Genomic DNA, 20,117 nt, shown 5'->3' with positions numbered 1-20,117 from the left:
TAAACGCTCGGCCCCAGACCCTAAACCCTAAGCTCTAAACTCTCAGCACCAACCCGGCAATGACGTCGCTGAAGCTCTTCAGCTGCTGCAGATGCTGCAGCACCTCTGCTAAGCAGTGCCTCTGGCAAGCGTTCAAGCGTTTGCATGTGCCGCGCAGCCTCAGACAATCCCCTGGGCACTCAGCCACGACTGAAGAAGAAGCCTGAAGGGCAGCACAACACAGCTACGAGTCCCCGTTGCTGTTGCTGCTGCTGGTCCTGCTGTTGCTGCTGGTGCTGCTGCTTCTTTCTCTGTCTTGAGCAAACGCTCCGGCTGCTGCTAAGTATCTAGGCACCTGCTGTTGCTGCAGAGTTGCTTCAACCTTTGCTGCTGTTGCCGCTGCTGCTGCAGCGACGCGATGCTGTAGCAGGAAAGCCGATAAACACCCAAGAAGCCTGCAAAGCAGCAATAGAGAGCTCAGAGCATCAGTCGAAGTGCTGCTGCTGCCGCCGCATCTGCAGCAGTTGCTGCTGCTGCAGCTGCGGCAGTTGCTGCTGCTACTTCTGTTACTGTTACAGTTGACTAGGCATCTGATGCACTTCAGTTCGCTGCTGCCTCTGTCACTTACCTCATCCAACAGCGGATGTAAAGTCCCAGAGGATGCTGCTGCTGCTGCTGCTCTTGCTGCTGCTGCTCTTGCTGCTGCTGCTCTTGCTGCTGTGACTGCTCTTGCTGCTGCTGCTCTTGCTGCTGTGACTGCTCTTGCTGCTGCTGCTCCTGCTGCTGCAGAAGCATCTGTGGTGTGACGCCGCCAAATTCAGCGCAGAAGGCTCCTAGGAGATGCACTTCACTTCGGGACATGCGGTGGCGTCGCTTGCTGGTGCTGGTGGTGCTGCTGCTGTTCTGCTCGGGCTTCGTCAAGGAAGCGGAGCCTAGGAGCTGCAGGAGCTGCTGCTGCTGATGTATGAGATGAAGCAGCTGCTGCACTGCTGCAGCAGCAGAAGAAACCCACGTTGTTGAAGAGACGTGCTGAAGAGGTTCCGCTCTCTGCACAGCAGCGACAAAGAGCTGCAGCAACAGCTGCTGCTGCTGCTCCTGCTGCAGCAGCCGAACCCGTTGCTGCTGCTGCTCGACTTGCCGCTGTAACACCTTGGCCTTAAAGAGTGATAATAACAGCAAGTCTCTTAGAATCTCCTCTCTCAAGAAAGGGAGTAGCTGACTCCACACGGAAGGCTTCAGCACCTGCTGCACTGCCTGCTGCTCATCTTGGTAGAGTACTTGCTGCTGCAGTAATTGTTGCTGTGGCTGCTGCTGCTGCAGCATTCCAGCTGTTGCTTCTGCTGTTATGGATGCCACAAACGAGAGGAGAGGCGCGGTCGGTACACTCCCCCAAAGGTATAGGCTGCAGCAGAAGTCCTTAATGGGCGCTGCTGCTGCTGCTGCTGCTGGTGCTAAGGCAGGAACTGGCGCCGTTGCTGCAGCGGCAGCAGCAGCTCGCTGCAGCGAAGACCCAAGCAGACTTCCGGCAGCATTCAGCAGCCCCCCGAGTAGTCCTGCAACTTCCAAAAGTTCCTTCTGTAGAGGGGAAAGCCAGGAAAGCAGCAGTCTGTGTATTTCAGCTCCTGTCAGTGCGCTGCTGCTGCTGCGGCTGCTACGGCGTCTGCAGCGGCGACCGACAGCAGCAAGCAGCTGCTCCCGCATAGAAGGAGCTAACGAAGTAATTCTGCAACGCTCAAAAGTGGCATCAACTCTCCTGCCTTCGCTGCCGTTGTTGCTGTTGCTGCTGCTGCTGCTGGTGCTGCGGGTGCTGCTGGTGCAGCTAGCGACAAGCTCTATCTGAGAGTCCTGCCGAGCGGCAAGAGTTAAAGCCTCCCCTTCTTCTGGAGGCGGAGAGGGTCTCAGCAAATTGGATGCCCTTCGGAAAGTCCTATTGAAAACATTCAAAATTTGCTGCTGCTGCTGCTGCTGCTGCTGCTGCTCTTGTTGCCCTTGGTGAGAGTTGAGCGAAAGGGCATCTGCTGCTGCTGCAGCAGCTGCTGCTGCTTGGAACATCTGTTTTAAGTAGGGCAGACACAGCAGCAAAATATCGCCCTTAAAACCAGTAGCAAAACCACCAAGCGTTATTATCATCATCTTCAACATCAGAAGCAACAGCAGCAAAAGCAGCAGCAGCAGCAGCAGCAAAGGCGGGTTACCTCATAGAGCAGGGGATAATCCGGAAGCATTTTAAGAGCGTTTGGCCTCAAAGCCCTCTCCTCAGCAGCAGCAGCAAGAAGGAGAAACTCACCAAGGAACCGCCATGCTGCTGCAACTGAGCAGAGATAACTCTGCAGCAGAGACACCGCAGCAAACAGCCACACGTCGTCTAATGGAGACAGGCGCACGGCAAACAAAGACAGGAAAAACAGATACGCACGGGCAAACGCAAACAGAAATATTTGTTAAAATGTGCATAAAGCAAAGAGAGACAGATGCAGACACCTCAACACTAACGAACAGGAAAAGACACGCATATATATATATATATATATATATATATATATACACACACACATTTACTTGCATATGTACGTACATATAGAAACAAATATGCTTATATACAATAAATAAATATATATATATATATGGAAACATGAAGGCGGAGAATGGGAGACAGAGCCGAGGAGACAGACAGACAGCAACGGGGATAGAGAGAAGCAGAGACAGAAAAACGGAGACAGAGACAGCGACGAATAGAAAATGAGGCAAAGAGACAACGAAATGCATGCAGCACCAAAGCGAAAGAATAAAGGAAGAATCAACAAAGGGAAAAGAAACAAAAACGTGCCATTTGCAGCGCGTCTACAGCAGAGAGATTGCCACTAAAACATGCGGCTGCGCCTCCTGCACTGGGTACCAGCCCCAGCTGCTGCTGCTGCTGCTGCTGCTGCTCCTGTTGCTGCTGCTGCAGTTGCTGCTGCTGCTGCTGTTGCTGCTGCTCCTCCTGTTGGTGCTTGCGCAAGGGAACCCCGCGCTGTTTCTGAGGAGAAGGACAACAACAGACAGAAGACATAATTCAGAAGACAGGATGCAGCAAAACATAGGCAAGAAACAAGAGACAAAAGACAAGAGACAGAAGACAGCAAGAAAGGAGGAAGTGCAGACGGGTTGCGGTGCAGCTTCTAAGTGAAGTTGAATGACGGAAAACCAAAAAAGTATAAATAAAAATAAAAAGAATAAGGAGAGAAGACAGAAAAGGCCCAGAAGATGCATTGAAAAAGAAAATAATGACAAACAGAGAAACAAAAAGAGAAGCAAAGACACAGCAAAAGGAGACAAAAGAGACAAAGAAAGAAACAACGTAGAGACAGGGTATATATACAGGCCTTAAGGCCTGCTGCTGCTCTTGCTGCTGCTCTTGCTGCTGCTCATTCTGTCACCAGAGACAGAGAGATACCGAAGTGCAGACGGAGACAAGCAAAGTAAAAAGCAGAAAAGATTATTAATCAGCAGAAGGAAATATGCAAATCACAAACAAACTCACAACAAGCTGGAGGGTTGCCTCGAGAGACAGAGCTGCCGCAGCAGATGCTTTCTTTGTGTTTGCTGCCCAACCCCATCTGCTCCTACCACCAACGGAGCGGCCTTGCTGCTGCTGCTGCTGTTGCTGCTGCTGCAGCAGCAGCAAGTCCTCCATTAGCATTTGAAAAGCTAGGGAATTTGTTTGGCGCGCCATAGCTGTCTTTAGCGAGGCCGCATCTCCTATTATTTCATCGTGGGGTGTATAGACAACTACTTTACTGCACTTCACAGCACGAAAGGCTGCTGCTGAAGAAGCCCATTTTAAGCACTCTGCTGCTGCTGCTGCTGTTGCTGCTGCTGTTGCTGCTGCTGCTGCTGCCGGGGCGGCATTTCCTGTTGCCGCTGCTGACCCAGCTGAGCAAAATGCTGTCACTTCAGGCGATAGTGCAAGCGTCGTGCTGCTTTCCCTGCTGCTGCTGCTGTTGTTGTTGTCGCTGCTGCTGCTGCTGCTGGTGGGGCCAGCGCCCTCCTCCAGCATGAGCAGCTCGCCAGACTGCAAGCAAGATCCGTTCTGCGGGGAGTTCCTCCCCAGCTGAAAGCTGCAGCAGCAGCTGCTCCTGTTACTGCAGCAGCAGCTGCAACAGGCGCTGCTGCAGCTGCTGCAACAAGCCGGCAAGCATAGTGCAGACATAGCCGTTGCCCCCCGGACAGCCGCTGCCGCCCACCAGCCGAATAAGGAAGCTGCTGCTGCTTCGAGAGAAGAGAAGCTTCTATCAATGCACAACAGAGCCACAGGCGCACAGCTGCTGCTGCTTCTTTTGCAGTGAGTGCTGCTGCAGTTGTTTCTGCGCGCCATGCTGCATGTCGTCATGCTGCTGCTGCTGCTGCTGCTGCTAATTTCGCATGGGAACATGGAGGGGTAGCAGCAGCCTGGGGGAGCAGCAGCAGCAGCAGCAGCTAGTGAAAGCTGCTGCTGCTGCTGCTGCTGCTGCTGCAGGGATTGAGAGAGACAAGCCGCGTAAGCAGCAGGCAGACCGCCAATAGACCGGCCGTGAAGGGCAATGCACCGAACACCTACAGACACCACAAAACCAAAGCAATTCAGCAACAACTTAGTGCTGCTGCTGCTGTTGCTCATACGCCTGCTGCGGTCGCTTCGGGTAGGAAAAAGAGGGAGACAGGCAGATGCAAAGAGAGAGGCAGAAGGAAACAGAGACCCAGAGACAGAGAGCCAGACACAAAGAAAGATAGAGACGAACGGAGGCAACAGAAGAGGCTGATAGACAGAAAGAAACAGAAACAGACAGAGACAGGCATGCAACACAAAAAAGAGACAGAGACAGACACAGACACGGAGAGAGACAGACAAAGGAGAGACCGAGGCAGAGAGTAATTCAGAGACAGAAAACGAAGAGAGAATAAGACAGAAAGCGAGACAAAGAAAAAGGAGACAAACACAGAAAGAGACAAAGAAAGCAACGCCCCATACTAACCTGGAAGAGAAGCAGCAAAACGATATAAATCAACGCTGTCTCTTAATATGTTCGGCAGCGAGGGGAAACCAGCAGAAGAAGAAGACCCGCGGTAATTCGAAAGAAGCACGCTCAACCCCCTGCGCACAGCGGAGCAAATGTCTCACCAAAGACGTCTTTAATAAAAAGAAGAAAAAAATAAATAATAGCAAAAAGACGAAGGGAAAAGAATAAAAAAACAAGAGGCGTAAAACAAATCGCTGTAGGCTGTTAATGACAAAGGAAACACAAAGGCAGCGGAGGCAGACACACAAGTAGAGACATATAGAGACAGAGACAGAAGGAGTAAGTGAGACAGAGGAGGAGTAATATAGACACACGGAGACAGAGACAGAGGGACAAACGGAGACAGAAGTAGAGGCGTACAGACACAGCCAGAAAGAGAGAGAGAGAGGCAGAGAGAGAAACAGAAACAAAAGGAGAGACAGAGACAGTAAGCGAGCGAGAGATAAAAAAAGAAAAAGAGACAACAGACCCACCTGTTGAGATAACACCTTAGCTCAGGGTCTTGTGCTGCTAGAGACATTTCAAAGGCGCCGGCATTCGGATTAAACATCAACACCACATCTCCGCCAATACCTCTTGCACTTGTTACCGTTGCTGCATCATTTGTTGTTGCTGCTGGTGCTGCGCATGCTGCTGCAGCTTCTACTGCTGCTGCTCCACCTGGGCTGTCGCCAGCGGCGCAGTGCGGGATCTGGCAGCCACAGACGAAGCGAAAAGGGGAGCTAGTACTTCCGTCTGCAGTGTCTGCTGCTCCTGTCCCCCTGCTGCTGCGAATGTTGTGCTGCTGTTGCTGCTGCTGTTGCTGCAACGGACGGGAGAGGAAAAACTTCCGCAGACGCGCAAAGCACCTGAGGACTGCCCGTCGTGTGGCGTCTGCTGCAGCAACAACAAGAGCGACGCTGAAGTTGAAAAGAGCAGCAGCCGCAAACGCCTTGTGGGCTTGCTGCTGCAGCAGCAGCAGTTGTTGCTGCTGTAGTTGCTGCTGCGATGGCGTGTTGGTCACCATAAGGCGACGCGCAAAGTCGCTCGTCCTGCTGCCCGACTGCAGCCGTGCGGCAGCAGCAGCAGCAGACGCAGCAGCAGCAAGCTGCTGCTTCGCCAGACACAGAAAGAGAGAAAATGCTGCAGACTGGAGTCTCGAAACCTCAGCAGCAAGGCGGCATAAAAATCCCTCAGTCAGCAAGGCATGCTTTGCAGCACAGCGCTTACCGCTTGCAAGTAGTATCTGCTGCTGCTGCTGCTGCTGCTTCTGCTGCTGCTGCACTGTTCCGCCTGTAGACAAACATGCGGTAGTGAGTGAGCATTGGCGGCACCGGCTAGGAGGGAAGGAAAAATCATGCGGCAACAAATCAGCAGCAGCTGCTGCTGCTGCTGCACTGCAGCTGCAGCTAGCGGGCAGCAGCCAGTGACTTCCAGCGGCAGGGATGAACATACACTGTATGTACACTGTCTTTGGGGGAGGGGGGCGCACCAGCCTCAAGAGCGGCTGCAGCAAGCGGAGTACTGCTGCTGCTGCCTTTGCTCGTGTGCACCTCCCGGCGCAAGCAGCAGCTGCAGGTGCCGCAGTAGCGACAGGAGCAGGCTCTAAGGTAGGTGGGCTGGCAGCAGCAGGATGCTGAAGCAAAGCAGAGTGTTGCTGCTGCAAGGTGAAGATTCTGCTGCTGCTTCTAATTCTGCTGCTGCTGCGGCTGGGGCACCAGTTCAAGCAGCGCGCCGCAAGGGTCTTCGCAGCAGAAAAGGTTTTGATCAGCGCAGCAGCAAAATGTGCTCTTCGCCTGTGCTGCTGCACTGGAAGCCACACCTCTACGCCTACTGCGTCTCCTTGCAAGCCCGAAACATTTGCTGCTTGCTGCTGCAGCAGCGGCAGCGATCCCAGCGGCGGGCGGACGATGCAGCTAAAGAGCAACAGCACCATACGCACGACAAAAGACGGCTTCGTTAGAAGCTGCGGCCCATCGTGTCGTTGCTGCTGCTGCTGCTGCGCATGGCTCCCCTGGAATGGCAGCAGCAGCAGCGCCACTGCATGCAGCTGCTGCAGCGCAGCAGCGCAGGCCAAGACATCCGCCGACGTCGCAAGCTGGAACGCCGCAAGTGGCAGCCTCTCCTCTTGCATGCGGGCACCCCACAATCCATCATTCGAGCTGTTGTTGCTGCTGCTGCGTATTGTTGCTGCTGCTGGTGGTGCTTCCCCACCTGCTGCAGCAGCAGGAAGCGGCAGATCTAGTACGGCCCCCAGAGGGTAGCTACCGCCCTTAGCTGTTCCAATACCAGCAGCAGCAGCAGCAGCATGTGAGGATGGTGAGGGCGTTGCTGGAGTGAGGGAGACGCTGAGGAGATGCGAAAGGAGAGAGCCGCAAGAAAAGGCGAGGGCTTCCTCTAACCAAGACAGAGTGCTCCTCCCTAGCTGCTGCTGGTACCATCCCGGCAGGTCTTTATCGGCTGCTGCTGCAGCCCCTGCTGCTGCCGCTGTTGCTGCTTCTGTTGCTTCGGTGCCCTCTGCACGTGCTGTTGCTGCGGCTTCTGGTTCTTGCAGCAGCAGCAAGCTGTCTGCTTTTAGGTGAAGGGACTGGAAGGCGCGAAGGTGCGCAGACACCAGAAAGCAGCAATCTGCAATTGTCTCTTTGACAACAGCATCGCCAGCAGCAAACAAAGAACCCTGCTGCACTTCCTCTACAGAGCTTAACAGGGGGAATGGCGTGCTACCGCTGCCAGTGCTGCTGCTGTTGGTGCTACCGCTGGTGTTGGTGCTGGTGTTGCTACTGCTGTTGCTGCTGCTACTGCTACTTCTGCTCCTGCTGTTGTTGCTGTAGAGGGAATGATGGAGACAAGAGGGAGGCGCTGACAGAATGACTGCCTCCTTTTGGTCTTCGGAAAGGTTATGTACGGGGGCAGAAAGAAGATGCAGCAAGAAGAGTTCGAGTGGGCGCAGCCGCTGCAGCAGCTCTTCCGCTGCTTCTGCTGCTAGCTGCTGCTGCATGTACCATTGGAAGAACCGGTTGCAGCCTGGGAAGGTCAGCGCAACAGTGAGGTAATAGAAGGAGAACAGGAGGATGCCTGCACATATTCCTGTGCTGAGGATAAGAGAGCCGAGAAGCGACCAAACAACAGAAACAAAGGCGGCAAAACCAAAGAGAACAACAGACACAATAAAAATCAAACACAGCCGACGGTACCAGCGGCCCTGTGCTACTTGAAACCAAGATAAAGAGACGCGAGGCGCACAGGGGGAAAGAGATGCGCCCCTCATGCCGCCAGCTGCTGCTGCTGCAGCTGCTGCTGCAGCAGTTGCTGCAGCTACTGCTGCGGCTGCTGCTGGGGCTATTGCTAGGACAGAACTGCGTGCTGAAAGCTATCTACTGAGGCTGAAAGGAAGCAGAAACACGGCGTCTGATTTCTGCTTTGTCTAAGGAGCTGAGCATCCCCAGACCTCAAGCAGACGAGATGCTGCAAAGACACAAGAACTTCCTCAGGACCTGCGGAGGGGTCCAGCAGCGTGGTGTTGGTGTCCTCCAACCTGTATGCACTGTACTATTCTGCAGAAAGAATCATACTTACAGAAAAACACGTCTAGATGCTGCTGCTGCTGCTGCCGCTGCCACTGCTGCGGTCTGCAGTGGAGGAAATGGGCAGAAAAAGACGCACGGAGGAAGCAACGATCGCTCTCCCCTTCCCTCAGCTCCGTTGCATGTACGGCTCTGCAGTTGCAGTCAAATGTATAATTCAATTTGCAAAATACAACAGAGAGATACTCAGCAGCTGCATGCAGCATCCTCTCACAGGGTCGTCTGCCGGCGCGGCGAGGGCCCCATCAGCAAATGGTGAGTGAAGAGGGGAGGAAGGAAATACACCTGAATACATGTCGTGTAGAAGTTATGAAAATAATTTTGTTGAATTATATAATTAGATATAAAATGCATTTTAAAGATATTATATCTAACGATATGTTCTTTTGTTTAATCTGCAACTGCTGCTGTTGACGTATGGTCGGCAGCGCCTCGCGGTGGTCTGATTCTGCTACTGTCGGGCCGCAGCAGCGAAAGCTGCGAGGGAGAAGGAGTAAGAAATGCCTTCTTGAACAGATTCTTCTGAATTAATCAAATATAAATGCATCTGAGTTGTTTTAAAACTTGTCTCGCTTTCTCTTTCCTTACGGTCTCTGCTGCTGAGCTCCGTAAGTTGGTCTCGGCGAGCCTCAGCCACCATACGCACCGGCGGCTCGACTCTGTTGGAATCCAGCGTCGATTCTCTGAGCATTTTGCATTACTTCTAAATATTAAAGTAAACAACTTCTGCAATTTAAAAACAACTACAGCCAGAGAGATCACGCAGCGACAACAGACAGCGGCAATGTGACGCCTCGCGGCACAACCTGAACGAGAACTCTTGGCCTGCTGCTCGGCCTCAGCTGCTCCATCGCAAAGAACTATTCTTTTTATTTTATGAGTTACAATACCTGTTGTGAAAACTGTGAAATGGATTTTGCACTTTAGGGGGAATGCACCAGAGGTCCCTCCTTTCTCCGAAGCAAACAAATCTCGGCGCCGCCCGCTAGGAAGATCAAGATGAGATTTTCTCCTTCGTGCTGCTCATTTGCTGCAAATATGCAGTTTTCTCTGTTTTTAATTTGCTCTATTTCAATAGTCTCCCCCTCGGCTTCCCTGGGCCACTTCCTCCCCGCCACAAGGCGGCAGCAGGACCTGCAGCAGCACCAATTCAGCATAGACCCGTTCGCCTTTTCAGATCAAGAGGCTGCTCATAGTCAGGCGAAAGAAGAACTCGCACGCAGTCTCGGTCTGGTGGATTCTGATTTCGAGTCGTCTGTCGATGGCACGAGGGAAAGCGGGTCTTCTGGAGAACACCACGGCGAGTCCGCGGAGTGGTATGCAGGGGTTTTAGAAAAACTTGAACGCATCGCCAGACATGAAGATGCAGACAAGGGATGGATGAATATTCAGCTCGAGCCTGCTGCTGCTGCGCTTCATGATGAAGCTGAAGCTTCAGCAGCAACGCCCTGGAGGGCCCCGCACGCCGCGCGTTCTCGCCTTATCTTCGAGGACGAACCCCCTGGCTTGCATTCTGCGTTGCAGCTGTCCGCGAGTGAAGCAACAGAAGGAGTCGAGCAACCAGTGCATGCAGGATCATTATCAGATCGCTCGGCGAAAGATTGGCCTCAAGAGGCTCGGGAAACAGAGAAGAAACCGGCAGAAACTGCACATGCAGGTTTCAAGGAAGGAGGAGTGACAGCAAATCTGCTGGCCAAGAGCGCAGGAGATTTTCAGGTAATCGAAGATGAAAACGCACTTGACTCGGATTCTCTCGTCACAGTTTTGTACAACTTTCCTCTGCAGACAATGGAAAGCAAGCAAATTGCTTTCGTTGTGGTGGCTCTTCCCCCCAAGTATGTTGCAAAGGAAGGCGAGTCGATATGCGACTCGTTGGATTCTTCTGTACCACTTTTGAAGTGTTCAACAAGAAAGGCGTATATGAAAAACAGACCTGGGAGTCTGAGTACTTTTGTGACGATTTCCAGTGCAGATACCACCAAAAGTCTACCTTTAGGTCGTCATTCGTTTCGCATTTCTGTGCATACACCTAAGGAATCCCTTTCCGTGGAGCAGCCGGCGAACTGGTGGTTCGCAACTTTCCGCTTCACCGGCGGCCACGCCATAACGAAACATTGGGAAAACCGGAAACTTATCAGCAAACGCGGCTGCATTTGGGGAGAATGGCGGCAGGAAACGCCTTGCAGTACAACTTGCGGTGGGGGTTTCGAGATCTGGAGCCGCAGTCTTTATTCAGGGGAAAGCGAGGAGGCCTGTGGCGGCGCGTTCATGAAAAGACGGTGCCAAGTTCAAGAATGCAGTTTAAATTGCCAATTAGGCGAATGGGAAACGCTGGCCGACTGCACCAAGAGCTGTCAGGCTACAGAAAAAGACGCATTCAAAATTCGAATCCGCAAGGTTTTGTTGGAGAGGAGGGGTTTCGGCAGCTCTTGTGCAGAAATGCATCCTTGGGACGCGGACTTAGGCGTCGGATGGAGTGAGAGGATGCAAGCAGTCGTTAGCTTATCTCCTTGTGCAGAGAAATTTCAACATCCTTGTCCTGAGATGCTGGGCTGCCGTGTAGATGAGACTAACACCCGCACCATTCCAGACGCTTTCCCCTGGGGCGCCTGCCCATTCCCTTGTGGGGGTTTCGGCCGCATCACTTCCATCGTGCAAGTGGCGAACGGCATCCCGCGCTGGATAGGAGAGCAGCAGTTTCCGGATAGCTTTCAAATACCCTGCCGAGCAGACAAAGAACCCCTTGTTTCCACTCGCCCCTGCAACACTGAGGCGTGCGAAGACTGCTCCGTCTATATCGAAAACCCCATATTCGGGAGGGCCACCAGAGCTTGGTTTTTCTTCCTGCCAACCACTGAGGCAGATAGCGCAGAAGTCACAGCGCCTCGGGGGGTCAAAATAGTTCAGTCCCCCGCAGCAGCAGCAGGTGGCCAGCTCCAGCAGCAGCAGCAAGAACAACAGCACCACCAGAAGTTAAAAGTGTCGCCTCTGTCTCCAGTGTTACCCCCAGCAGCAGCAGCCAAGGCCCACCCTCCTCTGCCTGCTGGGGCTGCTGCGTCTCCCGAGCAGCTTCTGTCTAACAAAGAGCGGCTTGGCACCTGCGAAGATATTGCAACATCCTTTGGGCCTGTCTCCTCCTGCACAGTCATTCCATCTCGCCATTACGCGAACTCGGAGGCGGCGATCCTTCGGCTGTCTGCTGTTATAGAACCTGCAGCTGAGGTGGAGAGGAAAATATCTGAGGCCACCGTGGGGCCCCACACTTCCCCCGGCAGCAGCAGCAGGGGTGGAGGGGTTAGCAGCAGGCGGCCTCAGTGGTTTGCATTGCCTGTGTTGCTGGGGTCTCGAGAGGCGATGGAAGATGCGGGGAATTTTTATTTGTGGCTGACCCGCAGCAAATTTCCTAACGACCCTGAAGTGTTTAAATGCCACCTACGCACGCAGCTGTTGCTGCCGAGGAGATGCAAATTTGCATACAGACCGAAGGACCCCAAAGACTGCATGCAGTGCCTCCCGGGTGCCTTCAAGACAATCGAAACATACAGAAAATTCGTTCCCAGCCAACATGGAGGCTCATGCGATTTGCCTCATGAGCTGCAGCAGCCGGGAGAGGTGTTAGTTAAAACCAGCTGCGTCAAGAGCTGCAGCCAGCTGGCCCAGCATCAGCTTGCTGCTGCTGCAGCAGCAGAATCTGCAGCAGAAAAAGCAGCAGCACCAACAACACCAGCAGAAAAAGCACCACCACCCACCTCGAAACCGCCTTCTACTCTGCAGAGAATCAGCCGAAAAGATCTCTCAGACTTCCTGAGCAAAAGAAGAAAAATACATGAAAAGGCAGCCACACCCTCTGCTGCTGCTGCTGCTCTTGTTGCTGCTGCAGAAGAGGAGATCCTCCTCCCTGTCGATGATACGGCAATGCCTATCATTGACAAGGGTAAGCTACAGCTGCAGCAGCAGCCAACAGAACAGCAACAGCAGCCGGAGCAGAAGACTGAAGAGGTCCATGCAAAAGAAGAACCAGCAGAAGCAGCCACAGCAACAGCAACAGCAACAACAACGGAAGCACCAGCAAAACCATCCAAAGAAACTGAAGTGGCAGTAAATGTGCCGACAGCTGCAGCGGAAGAACCAGCAGCAGAAAAGCCAGCAGCAGAAACAGCGCCAGCAGCAGCACCAGCAGCAGAAGCAAAGCCCAGCCCTCCTTCAGCAGCCCCTAAGGAGCCCACAGGAGAAGGCGAGAGCCGAACAGCCCCTACGGAAGCTGCAGCAGAATCAGCAGCAGAACCAGAAGCAGGATCAGCAGAATCAGCAGCAGAGCCAGAGGCAGGATCAGCAGAATCAGCAGCAGAATCAGCAGCAGCAGCAACAGAATCGGCAGCACAGCCAGCAGCAGCAGCCGGCGAGTCAGCAGCAGAACCAGCAGCAGCAGCGGCGGGGCCAGCTGCAGCAGCCGGTGAGTCAGCAGCAGAACCAGCAGCATCAGCGGCGGCGCCAGCTGCAGCAGCCGGTGAGTCAGCAGCAGAACCAGCAGCATCAGCGACAGAACCGGAGGCTGCTGGTGAAGGGGAAGGCGCATCATCTTCTGAAGAAAAAGAGACAAAGGCAGCAGCAGGAGAAGAGAAAGAAGCTAGTGCTGCTGCTGCTGGGGAAGGCCCAGAAGAAACAGCAGACAGCAGCGAGGAGTCGGAGAAAGAAAGTGCAACAGAACAGCAGCAGGCAGAGTCAGGCGATAAAGAAGAAGAAGGGGAGAGCCCAGAAGAAGAAGAAAACGGCTCAGAGTAATTCTAATCTGCTGGTGCACATGACGGTACACGTCAGGAGCAGCAGCAGCAACAATAGCAGCAGGAGCAGCAGCAATAGAGGAGGCAGTGAAAATACTCCCTTTAAAAAAACTGTCTGAAGCAGCAGCATCACCAGCGCAGCGCAGCGCTATCTTTTTCTGTCTTTGTGTCTTTTTAATGCTGCTTCCCTCTTCGCTTGTTTCTATCGCTTTCTTTTAAGGGGCAACATGCTCCCCTGTGTTATTTTATATAGAGAAGCCTTTGTTTAAAAACAAAAAATTTGATTCGTTTTATTTAATTGCTGAAGTGCAACATGCAGGCCTCAGGACCTGTCGATGCTGTTGTTGCTGCTGCTGTTGATGCTGCTTTTCCCGTGAGCAGTGGGTGTATGCCCCTATTGTTTCTGCTGCTGCTGTTGGTGCTGCTGCTGCTGCTCTTCCTGTGAACAGTGTCTATCAAGTGCCCCCATTCCCCTTTTTGCTACTGCTATTGCTGTTGCTGCTACTTGTTAGTTGAAAAGGTTAGCAAAAGAGGCAGGCGTTACAACTGCGCAGACCAGAGACGGCCTCTGCAGAACGGGAAACAGCAGCAGCAGCAGAAGCACTAGCAGCAGAAGCAGTAGCAGCAGCAGCAGAAGGTACATTTAGCCTCAGCGGGCCTCAACCTTCCTGTTGGTGTTATACGCCTGTCATTACAAGTGCTTTCTTTCTTTCTCAGTTCTGCTTCGCTGTTTATCCTTTTATATTGTTTTCCTCTATCATCGGCCTTGCAGCTGCCTTATGCACGAATTATGCAGCAGCAGCAACAGCACCAGCAGCAACAACAGCAACAGCAACAACAGCAGTAACAACAGCAGCAGCAACAGCAGCGGCAGCAGCCGGACGGCACCCCAGGATCTGCACCAAAATGAAATGAGACGAAGAATTCGTGTGCGCTCTTCTTCATTTAAAGGAGAAGCAGCCTCTCATCGTAGGCTGCAGGTGGCAGATGAACAAAGAGGAAAAATGCACACAAGAGAAACTCTCAAGCATTACAACTGTGCACATATATATATATATATATATATATATATATATATATATGGCGCCAGCTGCTTGTGAGGCCTGAGAGGATATACATATATATGTAAATATATATATATATATACACACTGCATCTGCTGCCGCCTTGAACAGCGAACAAAAAGACAAAGCAGGCTGCAGTATAATGGCAACCGACTGCGTTTGCTGCTGCAAAGTTAGGGTTTAGGCTTAACGCCCCACGCATTAGGGTTTAGGGTTTAGGGGATGCCATTCTACAAGGAAAGAACAGCAAAAGACTCAAACCCCCCCGCCCCCAGAGAAAGCACGCCTAAGTGCTGTGCGTTGCGTGCTGCTCCCCCGATATGCCAACGGAACAGAAACTGTGTCTTTGCTGCTGCTGCTGCACCTGCTGCGGCATTTGATGCATCTGCTGCATCTGGTGCTGCTGCTGCTGCTGCTGCGTGCTAGCTCCAAACGGCTGCATAAGCTGTTGAAGTGTAGCACGCGGTAATTCTCTTACTGCAGGATTTGCTGCTGGCGCTGCAGTTGGTGGTGCAGCTGCAGTTGCTTCTGCTGCTGTTGTTGCTGCTGTTGCTGCTGCTGCTGCTGCTGCTGCTGCCGGCAACTGTTTATGTTTCGGTTCACCCCGCCGTTTCATTTCAGGGCCCCCCGATGCTACTTTAGATCGTTTGGGAGCCCGTGGCTTGCTGCCAGTTGTTGCTGCGGGCTCCGCAGAGCGTTGCTGCTGCTGTTGCGGCTTGTGCTGCTGAGGCTGGGGCTGCTGCTGTTGCTGCTGCTGGTGCTGCATTTGCATCATAAGCTGCTGCTGCTGCAGCAGCAGCTGCAGCTGCTGCTGCCGTGCAGGGTCTTCTGCATTTGGAGCTACAGTGAATGCCACGTCTGGAGTGTACACAGCTACAGGCGTTGAGTAGTCATGAAAGGGAAGAAGCTGTTGCTGTTCAGTTTGCTGCTGCTGCTGCAGGTTCTGCTGCTGCAGGTTCTGCTGCTGCAGGTTCTGCTGCTGCATGTTCTGCTGCTGAAGATTCTGCTGCTGCATGCTCTGCTGCTGAAGGTTCTGCTGCTGCAGATTCTGCTGCTGCACGTTCTGCTGCTGCTGCTGTTGCTGCTGCTGTTGTTGCTGCTGCTGCTGTTTCTTTTTGTGGGGTTGTTGGTGGTTAGTAGCCGATGGAGCAGCAGCAGCAGCAGCAGCTCCTGCAGGAGGAGCAGCATCTGGTGCATGCTGCGCAACAGCAAGGAGTTCGTCAGAAGACAGCAAATTTGCAAACTGCATGTCCACCTCGGTCTGCCCCGGAGCCTCCCGCAACCCCAACTCTACTCGCTTCGCGTCGTACCTGAAGCCAGCAAAACCCTAAACCCTAAACCCTAAACCCTACACCCTAACAAACACCACGAACTAGAGCAGTGATTGCTCCCGCACTGGATTTGTTTCTTGGTTGAGGTGGGCCCAGGAAACGAGGCTTAGGGTTTAGGGTTTAGGGTTTGCTGATCAGTCAGGTGTGACTTAGGCTTTGGGGGCTTTAAGATTTATCGTTTGCGGATCAGTCAAGTGCTTCAGGGTTTAGGGTTTGCCGACAAGTCAAGTGCTTTAGGGTATAGAGTTTAGAATTTAGGGTTTGCGTACGTGCCCAGCACTTTAGTGTTTATAATTGAGGGTTTGCCGACAAGTCAAGTGCTTTAGGGTTTAGAACTTAGGGTTTAGGGTTTAGGGTTTAGGGTTTGCGGACCAGTCAAGTGCCTTTTGATGTGCGCCTTCGAACCCGAATTTTTTTACTGAAAAAGACGCGCGGTGTCTGCCGTTATGCCGCGTAACGCAGACACTCCATTTCTGGCTGCGGCTATCATAAACCACCCCTGGAGGCCGTCTCCCTATCTGCTCGCAAACAACCCTAAACCCTAAACCCTAAACCCTAAACCCTAAACCCTTAACCGTTGACCCACGCTTATGGACGCTGTATGTTACGTATGGCTGTGCGGTTGCTGCTCAGCTGTTCGGTAGGCAGATCTCGCCATTGTTTCTCCTAAGCATTTTAGGGTTTAGGGTTTAGGGTTTAGGGTTTAGGGTGTATGCGGACCTTCATGAGGGTTTGCACGGCTTGACGGTGCGCCTCTCTCGCCCCCAAGGGCTCAATTAAACATTTGCGGCGCTGAAATACTCCATCCCTTAGCCTCCAAAGAGCATAGAAGCAAAAAGCACTTCGATCGTACACTACAGATGGACAAGCAGGAAGCTGCTGCTGCTGCAGCAGCAACTCCACCTCAGCTGCGGATAAAGGAGGGTCCTCGCGGGGCTGAGGCACTAACCACCAATCGTCTGCTGCTGCTGCTGCTGCTGCTGATGATGATGATGATGATGATGCACCTTTCCCAGGAGCTCCCCCTTGTCCTGCTGCTGCTGTTCCTCCTGACGCTGGTCCTGCTGCTGCTGGATCCGCCTTCGTTGCTGCTTCGGTTCCTGCAACTGGAGCTGCTGCTGCTGTTGCTGCTGCTGTTGCTGTTGCTGCTGCTCCTCCTGCCCCTAGTTCGCCGCAGCACTGTTGCTGCGACAGAGCCGGCGTTGAGGGTAAAGTGTTGTTTGTTGCTGCTGTTGCTGCTTGTGCTGCTGTTGCTGCTTGTGCTGCTGTTGCTGCTCCTGCTGCAGTGGAACGCCGGGATTTTGGGGTCGACTGGCGCTGCTGCTGCTTCTGGTGCTTCTGCTTCTGCTGTTGTTGCTGCTGCTTTTGTTGCTGCGGTTGCTCCTGTTGCTGCTGTTGCTGTGGCTGCTGCTGCTGCTGCTGCTGCTGGTCGGCAGCTGCAGCAGCAAACCCTTCCTCGCCACCCTGGAAAGGCAGCAAAGGGCTTAAATGTCGGTGGGGCTGCAGCAGTTCGTCTCCATAAGAAATGCAGCTGGCGCTCTCTGTAGGCGCTTGGGTAAACATAGGACCCTGCTGCTGCTGCTGCTGCTGCTGTGAGCAGGGCAGCTGCATCGAGAAAGGAGCAGCAAGAGGAGCAACAGGAGCCTCCTCAGCAGCAAGACGTGCTGCTGCAGGCTCCTCTTCTGCTGCTGTTGGCGGCTGACCCTTGACAGCAGCAGCACCGCAGAATCCAGAGACAGGAGGCAAAAAAGCAGCAGCAGCAGCAGCAGCAGAAGGAGGCGGAGTCCCTTCTAAAGGCCATACAGGCGGAACAGCAGTTTCTGCTGCTGCTGGTGCTGGTGTTGTTGCTGCTGCTGCACACGCATCACACAGAAAAGTAGTAGGGGCGTTTCAGCAGCAGCAAACACAACAGCAGCAATGCGAGCAGCAGCAAGTGCAGCAGCAAACTCACCCTGTGGGGAGCCTGGTGCTGCAAGGCCGTCTTCAAAAGGAGAAGAGCCGCCGCCTCCTCCCTTTGCACTGCTGCGCCAATCACCTGCTGCTGCTGTTGGTGCTGCTGCTACTGCTGCTGCTGCAGGTAACCCCCACCCAACAGGAGGAGAGTTTAATGAGACGCGCCTACTGCTGCTGCTGCTGCTGCTGCTGCTGCACCGCGTACCCAACGTGTCCATCCCCGAGTCTACTGCTGCTGCTGCTGCTGGCGCTGTTAAAGCTGCAAGAGGGGGTGTGCAGGGTTCATCTTCGAGGTGTTGCCCGCTGTGGAGCTTCCTCTTCTGCTGCACTTGCCTCCTGGTGGTGCTGCTGTGGGTGCCTGCCATGTGAGCCGCAGCAGCTGCTGCAGCAGCAGGAGCAGCAGCAACAGCAGCAGGAGCAGCAGCAACAGCAGCAGGAGCAGCAGGAGGGACGGGATCCCTCTTAGGCGCAGGCTGAGGATCGTCAAGAACCAAGTGAGAAACCGGAGGGTCTGGAGACAGAGTATAGCGGAGCCTGAAAGAAAGAAAGAAGTGTAAATCATCAAGCTTAAGACAAACCTGATCGATGATAGCTGCGCTCCCCCCTGCTGCCGCTGCTGTTGCTGCTGCTGCTGCTGCTGCCGCTGGGGAAGAAGCAGCTGCATGATCCGCCTCAGGGTCTTCTTCTTCTTCGTGGTGGTGCAGCAGGAGTTGCTGTTGCTGTTGCTGCTGCTGCTGCTGCAGCATGCACTTGGCTAGCACATCTTCTACCGCCACCTTGAGGGCAGGACAGGTGCTGATGCTGCTGCCTGCAGCAGCAAACAGCGGCTCTAATGCGTCTAAGTAGGGGTGCAGCTCTTCAAAAGAAGCAGCAGCAGCAACAAAACGGATATGACGGTAATAAGCAAGACCCTGAACCCCCCCTAAAGGTGAGTCTCTCCAAGACGGCTTTATACAGCCTAAGCATTCTATAGACATGCGGCAGATATCTTTCTGCTGCAAGAAGGTGTTGCGACCGATCAACACATCACCCGCCTCCACAGCAGCAGCAGCAGCAGCAGCAGCTGCTGCTGCTGCTGCTGAGGTAGAAGTGGAAGAGCAGGGGCGATCAAGGCTCTGCGACACCCAACCTCCTGTGAGGGTCTCTAAGCTGTCTGCCTCCTCTGAACAATCGGGTAAAGGATGGCCTAGGGACCCGCTGCTGTTGCGTGAAGCAGCAGCAGCAGCAGCAGAAAGCATCGATAAATCAGAGCCTAGACAACCTCCTGAGCCCTCCTCTGGAGCACCCATGCATCCATCTTGCAGCTGCAGAAACAACAACAGCAGCAGCAGCAAAATTACCAGCAGCAGCAGCAGCAGCAGCAGCAGCAGCAAAAGCATCAATAGCAGCACCAGACCGACGGTGTTACGAAACACCCACAAACACGCTCAGGAGCTGCTACCGAAGCACCTACATCTGCAACCAAAGCAGCAACAGCAACAGCAGCAGCAGCAACAGCAACAACAGCAACAACTTACTGAGTTGAGGTGTGTTTCTGGAGAGTGCGGAGCAGACGGCGGCTGCGCGTCTGGGTCTCCTGCAACAGAAGCTGTTGCTGCACCGAGAGGAACCCCCAAAGAACTTGCAAGTCTTGAGGGGGCTGGCAGCAGGGCATTTGTATTAGAGGGCGAGGGCTCGCTAGCAAAGGATGTAGAGGGTGTAGAGACACCCCAATTAACCCGAGGACTCAGCAGATCATCCGGCAGCAAAATTGATCCGTCCCCTTCCTTCTCCGATATGCCCAACTGCTGCATAGCTGCTCTCTCTGCTGCTGCTGCTGCGGCTGCTGCTGCTGCTGCTGCTGCTGCTGCGGCTGCTGCGGCTGCTGCTGCTTGAGGTAGTGGCTTTGCAGTCGTGTGTTGTACGCAGAGGCGGGATGCTGCCTCTGTAGAAGCCGCATGCTCCCCTCTGGAGAAAAGGAAAAGGGTGAAAGGGGGTTTAAGGGGTGTCTGGCCCTTGGTTATTGAATCGATTGCGAGCTGTCTGCACAACTGCTGCGTTTAGCTGCAGTTGCAGCTCCTTCTAGCCTCAGCAGTGAGGCTGCCTTAATCTCCTATACTTTTGTTTCATCAAGGCTATATCGTTGAAACAAACGGGCAACTCGGTTGCGGCTGCATTTGCTGCTGCTGCTGCGCTGCTCCTGGCCGCGCCTTCTGATGCCGGCGTTCCTGAGGTGCTGCTAGGGACACAGGAGCTGGAAGGAGTTAAATCAAAACTCGCAGGGCCTCCACAAGCCTTTCTGCTTGCGTGTCTTGCTGTTCTTCTTAAAGAACTCCGCACGACCCCAGGACACCCCAACTCGTACTCAGTACAGGAACGACAGGTAGATCGTCGAGCTAGCCGAGAGAAGTTGCGGCTGCTGGCTAAA

General features: G+C 53.6%; 4 protein-coding genes across 4 annotated transcripts; 2 read left to right on the top strand and 2 right to left on the bottom strand.

Annotated features, from left to right (window-relative positions):
• Positions 1-223: 223 nt before the first annotated feature.
• Positions 224-7,995, bottom strand: EAH_00036580 (hypothetical protein, conserved; the record flags this gene model as incomplete). The annotated part of the gene is made up of 8 exons (XM_013392051.1): positions 224-434; positions 608-2,031; positions 2,175-2,306; positions 2,876-2,998; positions 3,503-4,554; positions 4,974-5,092; positions 5,492-6,290; positions 6,453-7,995. The coding sequence occupies 8 exons, from the start codon at positions 7,993-7,995 to the stop codon at positions 224-226; spliced, it is 5,403 nt and encodes a 1,800-aa protein (XP_013247505.1).
• A 1,585-nt stretch (positions 7,996-9,580) lies between these two features.
• On the top strand, positions 9,581-13,363 carry EAH_00036570 (Tsp1 domain-containing protein TSP12 (Precursor),related, related; the record flags this gene model as incomplete). Its single annotated transcript, XM_013392050.1, has 1 exon — positions 9,581-13,363. The coding sequence occupies one exon, from the start codon at positions 9,581-9,583 to the stop codon at positions 13,361-13,363; it is 3,783 nt and encodes a 1,260-aa protein (XP_013247504.1).
• A 1,349-nt stretch (positions 13,364-14,712) lies between these two features.
• Positions 14,713-18,948, bottom strand: EAH_00036560 (hypothetical protein, conserved; the record flags this gene model as incomplete). The annotated part of the gene is made up of 4 exons (XM_013392049.1): positions 14,713-15,736; positions 16,130-16,275; positions 16,478-17,610; positions 17,709-18,948. The coding sequence occupies 4 exons, from the start codon at positions 18,946-18,948 to the stop codon at positions 14,713-14,715; spliced, it is 3,543 nt and encodes a 1,180-aa protein (XP_013247503.1).
• A 49-nt stretch (positions 18,949-18,997) lies between these two features.
• EAH_00036550 (hypothetical protein) lies at positions 18,998-19,585 on the top strand (the record flags this gene model as incomplete). The annotated part of the gene is made up of 1 exon (XM_013392048.1): positions 18,998-19,585. The coding sequence occupies one exon, from the start codon at positions 18,998-19,000 to the stop codon at positions 19,583-19,585; it is 588 nt and encodes a 195-aa protein (XP_013247502.1).
• Positions 19,586-20,117: the final 532 nt, after the last annotated feature.

Source organism: Eimeria acervulina, genomic scaffold (genome assembly GCF_000499425.1).
Source record: "Eimeria acervulina Houghton genomic scaffold, Eah_scaff395, whole genome shotgun sequence".
Classification (NCBI taxonomy): Eukaryota; Apicomplexa; class Conoidasida; order Eucoccidiorida; family Eimeriidae; genus Eimeria; species Eimeria acervulina.
Note: the sequence above shows the minus strand (reverse complement) of the source record. Positions and strands in the feature narration are given on the sequence as shown.